At 39.5% G+C, this 10,630-nt stretch overlaps 1 protein-coding gene across 1 annotated transcript in view; it reads right to left on the bottom strand.

Moving 5' to 3' along the window:
• Positions 1-1,092, bottom strand: part of LOC138049695 (putative ZDHHC-type palmitoyltransferase 6) — an 11,210-nt gene extending 10,118 nt beyond the window's left edge. Inside the window, exons 1-3 of the mRNA XM_068896099.1 lie at positions 743-1,092; positions 446-502; positions 168-240 (exon numbers count right to left, since the gene is read on the bottom strand). Coding sequence (XP_068752200.1) covers positions 168-240; positions 446-502; positions 743-1,077 — 465 coding nt within the window. The 5' untranslated portion in view covers positions 1,078-1,092. The remainder of the gene's footprint in view (positions 1-167; positions 241-445; positions 503-742) is intronic.
• Between the last annotated feature and the right edge of the window lie 9,538 nt (positions 1,093-10,630).

Raw genomic sequence — 10,630 nt, 5'->3', positions numbered from 1 at the left:
ATCTGAGGTAACACTCACTTCCTGAACAGTCTTTCATACCTTATTTTTACTCATAAACCAATATCATGTCAATAAGCACTCAAGGATTATGTAGATGAAGATGTATATTGATGTTGGTACATTTTAAGTTAATAAATATTATTATTATTATTATTATTATATCTCACCTTATTGCGCAGGAGGTATTCACAGACTCTAACATGGCCGAGTTCCGCTGCTACATGCAGTGCCGTCATACCTCTAAAACAAACAAAGGGAAAGTTCTTTCATGCAGGTTGGTTAAACTCAACTGTCCCATATCTTATTATTCACAATGTTCCTGGGAACCTTTCAACATTTCTAGAGCTAATTACTTCAATGACAAACCAATGATTTAACATTTAAGACCTGTCATTTTTGTAAGATGCCCTATGGCATAAATGCAGTTGTTTTTTTAATCTTGCACCTGTTATCCCTTTTCTTCAAACTCACACCACAAGCTACCAAGTAATGAAGCTTTGATCTACAAAATAAAATAAAGTGTTAAAAATAATAAATAACTAAAGTACGTGTATCCAGAAGGGGTGTTTGATCACGAGGATCAAATCGACCAGATCAACAGCTGAGTTATTGTCAAAAAACATTCGTTCTGCCCTTTCCACGACATGTGTTTCCAGTTTAGCTATGCTCTTTTGGCTGTCATTTGCTATTAACTGCTGTTACCTAAAAGTAACCTATCTACCTACTTTATGAACTCACTTACACAGATCCGCCTTTCGCAGCGTGGTGAATGCATGTTCTACCAGCGCTGTCTTCTGCTCTCAAGTCTGCTCCAATCTCCACAAACTTGTTCACACAATGCAAAGAAGCCGTTTGACAGGCGAAGTGAAACGGAGTCTCTCCGAACGAATTTGGTTGGTTCAAGTTTGCATCGTATTGTAGCAACATATTTACTATTTCTTGGTTGTTTTTCAACACTGCTTGGTGCAGAGGAGTCAGTCCGTGCCATCCTACTGAGTTGGCACATTTTGGATTGGACTGTAACAAATCCTGCAGGTCTGAAATTTTGTCATGAATGATCACATCGAAAACCGCCATACTGGAGTACTTTGTTTGTTTGTGTTACTGCTGGCTATTTTGCTCGGACTACAATTTTATGTTCCGTCGGGACTTCCGTCGGGTATCACGGGGCCGGGGCGCTTTCCATTGGACAAGTAATTTCGAAAAAACCCGGGAAAGAAATCAAAAGGAACGGGAAAAAATATCGGAAATTTGGGCATACGTTGCAAAGTGGTCCTGAAGTTCCTCAAATTCCGGAACAACCATAGAAAATCTCGTCCCATTGGTTCAATCCTCCGTTTTGGGGGCAATAGTTTTCGGGCGACCAACCGGAAAATGATGTTGCATTCGTTGCATGAAATGACCGAAACTGTCAACTTCGGGTAGAATGAAGAGCGTCCACGGTAAGTAAATTGCTGCGAGCATGATAGCCTTACTTGGTCTTACCTATCACGTCTGACAGGCACAGAAAATGCGCAGAAAATACTGTAGACAAATGCTGTGATACACAACACTAACCCAAAATGATGATCATGGACCGAGGATGGTACAGGGTGATTGAGAAAATCACGTTCCACAAGAAAAAAACAGGCCATTTCACATTTCACGGAAAATAAAAAAAGACAATTTACAGTTCAAGTGAATCGTAAATTGCCTTTTTTATTTTCCTTGTGAAACGTGATTTTGTCAATTACCGTGAGCCGTGATTTTTGAGAATACTTATCCGTGAAATGAGAATCGGGTGTTTATTCACCGTGAACTTTGATTTTGTTTCATGTTTTTGTGTTTTTTCAAATGTTATTTTGCGGGAGAAGGAGCCGCAGAAATTACAAAAGCTTGTAAATACCGGATGACTCGGCACAACAATGTAGAACAACTACATCTGGATTGCATCATGAATCCACTGAAAGTGGCAGGGGCAAGAGGCCTTCGCTCGCTAGCCTGCTCAATCAACACGGTAAAAACAAGCTCGGAAATCGTCTCAGAAGGTTGCGAGACTCTTCCCATTGTATTAAACCGTTATCATGTGTTTCTTTATGGCACTGAGACGGCAGTAGCTGTTAACAAACGTAAGAAAATTTGTCTGTGTAAAGAGGTTATTTTTTCGTGAAATGTGAGACGGCCATTTTGTTTTCCGTAAACGAGATGAAGACGCCACCTTTACCACCCTCGTGGACTAACAACGGCACCTAACGAGCAAATTAAGCCAAAGGCCTTTGAGAGACATTTTTAGGCTCCTTGTAATGTATAAAGACTGTCTAAAGAGATGTTTTTTTTTATCACCTAGAAGAATTTGATCTGTTCGGATATCAAAGATGAAAATTGAAGTGCTCGAAAATTTTAGGGAATGATATCTTCATTTCAGAAATTTCTAGCTGAACGTTACCCAGGTTACCGTTCTAAGAACTTCCCAGCAAATCATTTGCTCATCCCATCAGAAACTACGAAACTGCTGGGGGACCTTTTTAAGTGCCAAAAATTGCAGAAATATCCCTTCCGAAAACATAGGGTCAATTTTTCCCTTTTTGCGCCGGTATCTTTTGGGTGATATGTTATGTTAGTAAAGGAATCTATAATTGTTTCGCAAATTAGAAACGAAATTCTTAGAACAGCTTGACTAGTACTCTCCCGAACACATATTTCACCGAAAATTATTGTTGGGTGCCCCCCGCCAGGTGCAGTTAGTGCATACACGAACGGCAGTGTGTTAAGTGGTGCACCGCCTTGTTGGATCCTCCCATGCATGCTTCCCGGCTCCGACTCTTAAGGTCTTGCCCTTCATCAATTTCACGGTCTCACATTTCTTCAATCCGAACTCCATTATTATTGTGATCATCATCATCATCATCTTTTGAAAATTTTCAGGCTGATCAGCTAAAGCTAGTGGAGAGCCGTTTCAACGCTCCACAGTGACCCACCCCAACCCTAGCCACCAAGGGGGAGGGTACGGCTGCACCAGCCCCAGCCACCCATCATCGTAAAGGCCACTGCCAAATATATATTAAAAAGGCAGATGATTAAATTTAAAATAAAAATAAAATTTGTTATTATTATTGAAATTTTTTACACCTACAAGTGGTGAAAAACGAACCAAAGCAGGCATAGAAAATTCGCAAAAAAGTAGAGATTTTTTTCGCGGTTATCATAGTAGCAAAAAACTGGAATTTCGTGATTTTTTGTCAAAGTCAAACTCTATATCTCCACGCAATAAGCGCATTCAAAATTTCCTCATATTATTGCAAAAAAAGTATGCTTTTAATGATTTTCCTGCTACTGTATATGAAAAAAATAACTGAGTTCTCTCCGGTCTTCTTCTCATGATCTCCGCGGAAATTACAATCATTCTGTCCCTCAATAAAGCTAGAACAACCAGTTATCACTGGTCTCAATTTTTTTTCCTACATACAATTTATTAAACTTATATTGCGCAATTATTAATACCACCGATTTTCAATTGCGCATATCAGCTAAATTGTGGAATGCGCTCCTGATTTTATCCGTAACGCTGACTTAACAGGTTTTAAAATGAGAATCCAGGGCCGCATTTTGTTAGGCCGCTTTTTGCATATATATTTTTGCACATTTAGTTATCTATCCGTATATGCTATGTATTTTAGCTTTACATGTAATGTCCCGAAGATATTTGCTCTTGTAGTTACTCTCCAATTTGAGATGAAGGAAAGGCGGCTGAGTTTACGCGTTCTAAAATGAGAATCCATGCAGGACCGCATTTTGTATAGCCGAATTTCTTTTCAATTAATGTATCTTTAAATATTATATATTTTGATATGTATCCGTATATGATATAAATTTTAGATTTGAATGTAATATCTCGAAGATATGAGCCCTTGTAGCTACTTTGAAATTCGATTTGAAATAATGTCTATGTATGTCCGCTACCTTTAATTTAGCAATGCACGTGCGTACACTTTGTAATCTGCGATTTCAGAGCATACCATATTACAGATAAAATGACTTTTCCCTTAAATATATAAGCCATCGAATTCTCACGTTAAATTGGCAAGGCCGGTCTGGAGCTGTGAGTAGGCGTGGGGTTTGTCTCATATGGTTTAGGGGCCGACATATCTCTCCCTCAATGTCGTACCGGGAGGCAAGGTCGGTAGCAGAAAGCGGCGAAGGGCCACCTGCGTCCAAAAGCGATCGCACGGGCCGAAATCCCGGGATGACTCGTTTGGTACGACGCTGCAGCGCCGGTGTCTGGAGGTACTGCGTTTTTCTCTCTTGTTCAAACATTCCGTCAGTGCATGCGTAAATGTTCTGGCTCTCCGATGCGTAGCATACCAAAAAAACAGATGCTTGTTTTTACAAGGAATTGACATTTCTTGATTCTACAGGCATAAACGTAACGTAAGTGACCGTGCGTGTCTGGTGTTCGCGAGACAGAGGTGAGAGATGTCTTACGCAGAGTGGGATTGCTAAAATGCTTTGTTGTAAACATGGCTGTTCACGAGTGAAGTTGTCTCTCTGGCCTTTCTGTGGACGAATTCCAGGACCTACCGATACAATTTGGGCAACTCCGTTTGAAAGCTAAAACTTCAATCGATGCTGTATTTTTTGGTGGGACTGGGTGGCCCGACACTTAAAAAGATCTATGGAATGATAATCGGGGGGCCTTTACCGCTGGTGGAATGACACAATTACCCAGAATTCTTTTTGGGCATGAACGATCCAACTTGAGAAGCACGAGACTGGCCCTCGTGATATGGCTATAGCGTTAGGGTTAGCCCTGGTGTGTACTGAAAGGAAAGGATAGGAAAGGAAAGGAACTTTATTTAAGTGTCTATTCGTTCTAGCGCTGGAGCACTAATTGGGGACACTGTAAACTGAAATTATCAATTAACACAAATCAAGTCAAATGTTGGTTTTTGAATAGAGGGGAAACCGGAGTACCCCGGAGAAAACCCTCTCGGTACAGAGTAGAGAACCAACAAACTCAACCCACATACGACCCCACATTGTTGGGAGGCGAGTGCTCTCATCACTGCGCCATCCCTGCACCCAGTAGACAGCACCAGTAGACAGCACCCGTAGACAGCACCAGTAGACAGCACCCGTAGGCGTTTGATTCCTTAAGGACGGTGCCTACTATTGTTATTGCGCATACTTTCTGCGCATCTCGAGATACTCGGATTTCCTATCGGTGATGTCTACTAATACAGGGATATTTTTGCGCGGTTTAAAACTTTCCGGAGAAAGTAGATCTTACTAAGTACTCTTGGTATCCAAAAAGAAAATTGGGGGTAACCATGCATTTTTGAGAGATAATTAAGCTTCAATTTGAGAAAGAACGCCATACATTGCTTTGTATTTTACAGCTTTTTACAAATATTATTCATGAATTATCTTTGAAAAATGCGTGGTTACCCCCAATTTTCTTTTTGGATTTCAATAACACTTGTTAAGATCTACATTTCCTGAATAATCACACACCGGAGCAAAAATATCTTTAATTAGTAGGCACCGTCCTTAACAAGTTAAGAATTAAGAGAAGACAAAGACTGCAAAGAGCTCTCCAACAGCTCCTGTTATACTAGACCATTTATCTAGTTCGATTAAAGTTAAGCTATTTTCTTTAGAGAAGTTGGTAAGATCACATAATGGACCAATTCGGCTAACCCAATGTTGTACCCAATTCAGATCCTTTGAATAAAAACGTTTTGTTTCAAATATTTCCATATAGATGCGACATTATCATGCAAATGTACTGAATTTTTATTTTTCTAATTGAATGAATATGTAATAAAGGTTATATCAGCGAGAAAAAAAAAAAGGCAATACACAAAGAATCTTAACCCCGAGAGATTTGAATTGGGTGCAACATTGCGTTAGCCGAATATTGGGCTATTACATATTAAATTTTGTTATTGTCATTCTCCTTGCGGCGACATTTGATAACGGCATTTGTTACAAGCTGATTGGTTGTTTGCTACGTCACTTTCCGGCGGACCAAAATAAACCAAACATAAACTCATTTTTTTCGTGACAGAGATCGTGCGCAAAAGAGACCACTCACTTGACCACTTTACGATACAAGGACAGCAATCGACTTCAATTCAAAGGTAATATTTTCCTTAACTTAAAGTCAAATCGAAAGGCTTTTGAGTTCGGGTAAGACGATGCCGGGCAGAATCTGGGTTTATGCATGCATCGCAGGTATTGGCCTATTGCCATTTCGGTATTTAGTATGCTAATCGGTAGCGTTTCATTGCAGATTTAAAGAATTTTAATACGTTTAACTGAGCGCAAAGTGAAGTCTAGGTCGGCTAACTGGAAATCGATTTAGCTAGGATATTTGAGGTACCTCACATGATCAATCAAGTCTGTTTAATGGATGACACGAACGGTGCAAACACAATCGCGGAATCTCATGATCATGATGTTTCAAACTCATCTCATCACGAACAAGAGACAAATGGCGACAAAAGCAACGGGGATTTAAGATTCAACTTCAACGTTCACAAACTTCCTCGTTATACCAAGTCTACGCCTTCGTTTGTAAAAGATGAAAGACTGCACTTTTTAAGAGACGAAGGTAGACGCTCGAGGTCACAGTCGGAACCTCTCACCCGGGAGGCTGTGAAAATCGCGGAGGAACTTCGAAGAGCCAGTGATTTGTTTAACACGAACTACGAAGCCTCCTCGCCAACGAGAAGAGCATCTTTTAAAAAACGCGAGAAGTCAAGACGTATCACAGTTGGCGGGTCAGAGGGAGAATCGTTGAGACAAGAAGTGAACGAAGCCATCAGAGCCAACAGCGGCAGTTTCCCCGGATACAACCCGGTACCCCCTGAGGGAACCCCTGTGTGACGCCCTCCGTCACATATGCTGCTAGGTTTTGGCAATATCTGTTAAAATATACATTGAAGATGGGTGCAGGCTAGGGTAGGGCATGATGCAAGTATATTTCTGTGTTAACATTCCAAGGGGGTTTGGGCGCCTGTCAAGTTAGTGACAAGGCTGGTTAGATGGTGAATTTCAACCCGGATTCTGTAAGAAATTGGCTTAAAATGAAAGTGGCGATTACATGGAGAAGGTTTCAGCCCGGGCTGAAAATTGTAACCTGATTTTTTAAACCGGGCTAGGATTTTCAGCCCAGGCAAACGGGCTGAAAAATCCATGTAATCATTATCATTTCATGCACATTGATTGTGTTTTCACGTCTCAGTAAATTTTCTCATGGAAATTTGTGTTTTGCACCTGGACTGAAATTGAGCATGTAATCACAACAAAATTTCAGCCTGGTGGGCAGAGTGAAATTTCAGTCCAGGCTGAAACTCACCTTGTAATCAGGCCCTAAAAATCATGTAGTCAGTTACTGCAGTTTTCATGATTCTGAGGAATCTCTAAGAACTGAAAAATGGTAATCATCTTGCATCAATTTCTTACTTTTCTGCCCACCACCCATGCCCAGGAGGTTGATTACTTTTAGTAAGGAGGCAGCGTGGTCGAGTGGTTAGGGCGTTGGCTTTGCATGCGGCTGCTCTGGGTTCAAATCCTGTTCTAACCTCTGGTTACGATTTGTTTCAAATGGTTGCCTCCTGCCAGTTGAGGTTCTTAATGATGTTTCTGTTAACTTTGAATTGTTTCTTTCACATTGTTAAAAGTGGGGTGCCTGTAAACTAGCTTGATAGCTAAGTGCACTTCCACTATAAACAAAGCATTTGCATTGCCCAGTAAAATTCAAAAGTGTGTTCTCGAAGTGCGAAGTTTTAAGCCTTCCTTTTAAGAAGAAAATTATTGTTTACTTTGAGTTTTAATATTATTTAAAGTTCCACCATGACTAACTTTAAAATCTTGAGAGACTGCTGTCAAGAAAAACTGACGTCAGACACTCGATTGCTTAAGAATACAAACTGTGTATTTACATGACTGATTTAGCATGAAACACTGGAGTTTTGCTGGAGTTTTAATGCAACACTGTAAAATCCATAACTTCTACTAAAAGTAATCAACCTTTAGATGGAAAGTCAAGCTCAGACTTTCAACAGTTGGGTGTAAGAATTTAACAAACTTTCAAAATTTGAAGAAAAAATGAAATGGAAATATTTGATTGTAGTGGCACTTTAATATTTTGTTAGTTTTTGTATTGTTATGCAAGTTTATTTGCTGCAGCATATTTTCCTTGGATGGGATTGAGCATAATTTTGGGAATTTTCAATGCAAAAGTTTTTGCTATCTGCTTATGTCGCAGACTAAGATGGATGACACAAACTATGCTAAAACCAAATTCAATCATATTTTAACTTTTTATCATCCATATATTTCAAGTCTTTCGAAAGAAAATACATGCATGTAAACTGATCACTATATGGCACTTCAACTTGTAAAAAGAACTTCATTTTCAAGATATTATCTATAAATGTAGTATAAAAAATTCCACTTTGGTTTTACCATCCAGTACGTTATTAATAATAAATAGTTAATTGAATTAAAGACTTATCTTAAGTATTCTTTTAAAGAAAGGGTTCTTTAAAAATTCCTACTGAAAAGGGATTGATAAGTAATAAATGAATAATTATAACAATTATTAAAATTCTTTGAAAATATTATTGTAATGCCAGTATGGTGTCACTAAGTCTTGTCAGCATTATAATTTTGTAAAGGTAATAGTACCAGTGGGAATGAACTGCATGTTTTTAGCCAATCATATATAAAATCGGTGACTTAGGCCTTTTAAATACTTGGACTTTCAAGGTCACTTTGTGTCTGAAGTCTTGAAAGAATGACTGGATGTTATTTATTTTTCATCAATTTACCCTTAAGACTTGAATGAATTTGTTCAATAATGTTGTTAACCCATTGACTCCCAGGGGTTCCCCATTTACTCCCAGAGGTTTCCCATTGACTCCCAGGGGTTGCCCATTGACGAGTAAAATTGTCTGGCGTTAAACATTCTGGCCAGTTTAGGCCCGTTTGGGCGTCAAAGGGTTAATGGGGACATTAAGTGATTAAAATGCAGTTAATACACTTGAATTAATAGCCCTGCATATAAAATTAATGTTATAAATGAATAAGCATTCTCAACAGGGGTTTCAATAGAAGCCGGTTACTGGCGATATACCGCCGCCTGCTTTACCTCACACCGCCGGCTAGTTTGCCTTGATTTTCACTAAAAATGCTATCATAAACTTGTCAAACTGCCGACTTCAATGGGCTATCATGGACGGCTATTTCAGAAGTTATTGAAACCCCTGGTTCTCAAGATCTTTGGCTATCATTCATAGGAAAAATCATTGAACCAAGATAATTATCATCTGCTTGGGTTGATGAAACACAAGTCATTTATGGGGAAATTAACAGTTTTTATTATTAGGGCGATGTTCATCTGAAAGGTATGAAAAATGTGTGTGAGACAGAAAGTAATGATCATAGAAATTCAGCTTCATCACACTCAGATTTAAATAGTATTTTGTGTTTATTTTGTCTAATTTGAGATAAGAGAGGAATCAGTTACAAGTTTTGCTTTTGGTGAGTTTTTGCAGTTATTGCAAGAAATGAAGGAGTGTGATTCTTAAACTATATGGTCATTACCCAAATTGGGAATTTTTCTTAAGACCCAGTTTTGGGTATTGGGTGGGAAATTGTATTAATTAATTCCTCAAATTAAATTCTAACATTGGATGTTACCTGGGTACTTGTGTACCAAGAGTTTGAAGAAAGTGGGAATTTTCTAATTAATCATGGCTGGCTCTCACATTGTCCATGCTCTTATGCTGACAAGTGTTCTAAATCCATGACCCCTGGGATTTAACAGATTTTATTCTGTCTAACGTCAGATGATTTTACTCGTCAACTTAGGGTGTCCTAGGACTTTGAAGGTGTCAATGGGTTAAACATGCCCTACAATTGTGTGTTAAGCCATCAACTTTTTGTAAAGCACTCAGCTGGGCTTTCAGAAAGGCTTTTGAAATCTAATAAATAGAATTTTCTTCCTTTCTTCCTTGAGACAAAGAGTTTCTAAGGCTTTTGAAATTGCGCACACAAGTTTGAATAAAAAATTGTTCTATACTGTTGGTGTCTGAGTATTGTTCAGACTAAGGGCCTTTTCATGTGGAGGTGGGGGACTCCGGGTTGGTGAGGTACCCGCCTTCCCGTAGTGAAAAAAAGCGACCCTTCACATGCAATATTAAATGCCTCTGGGGCACTGGGGTGAGGTTTCCAAATGTTCAAACTGGACATAAATGCTCGAATGAACATCTCCCCAGTCAGGCTGGGGTACCCCACCTTCAGTATTCACACGGAGAAAACTCACCTTACTTAAGCGGGTTACCCGCTGACCGGGCAACCCGCCTCGTTGAGGTACCCCACCCCTCATGTGAACACAATCAAGAAAAAAAAAGAGAGATTGTATAGAGAGGTTGGTTAGCCCACAGAGGCGGGGTACCTCATCTACCCAGGGTCGCCCACCTCTATGTGAACAGGCCCTAAATAGCACAGAAATTTGAATCAGGACTCACCTTATTCATATTGGACAAGTTAAACATTAGTTACAACTTACAATGACTCTCTACTGTCTGTGCCATTGGAAAAACAAAGCAGGTCACATGGCCGGTGATATCGAACAAAGGAG

The sequence above is a fragment of the Montipora capricornis genome, chromosome 5 (genome assembly GCF_036669925.1).
Source record: "Montipora capricornis isolate CH-2021 chromosome 5, ASM3666992v2, whole genome shotgun sequence".
Lineage (NCBI taxonomy): Eukaryota > Metazoa > Cnidaria > Anthozoa > Scleractinia > Acroporidae > Montipora > Montipora capricornis.
This window is presented reverse-complemented; position numbering and strand designations above follow the sequence as displayed.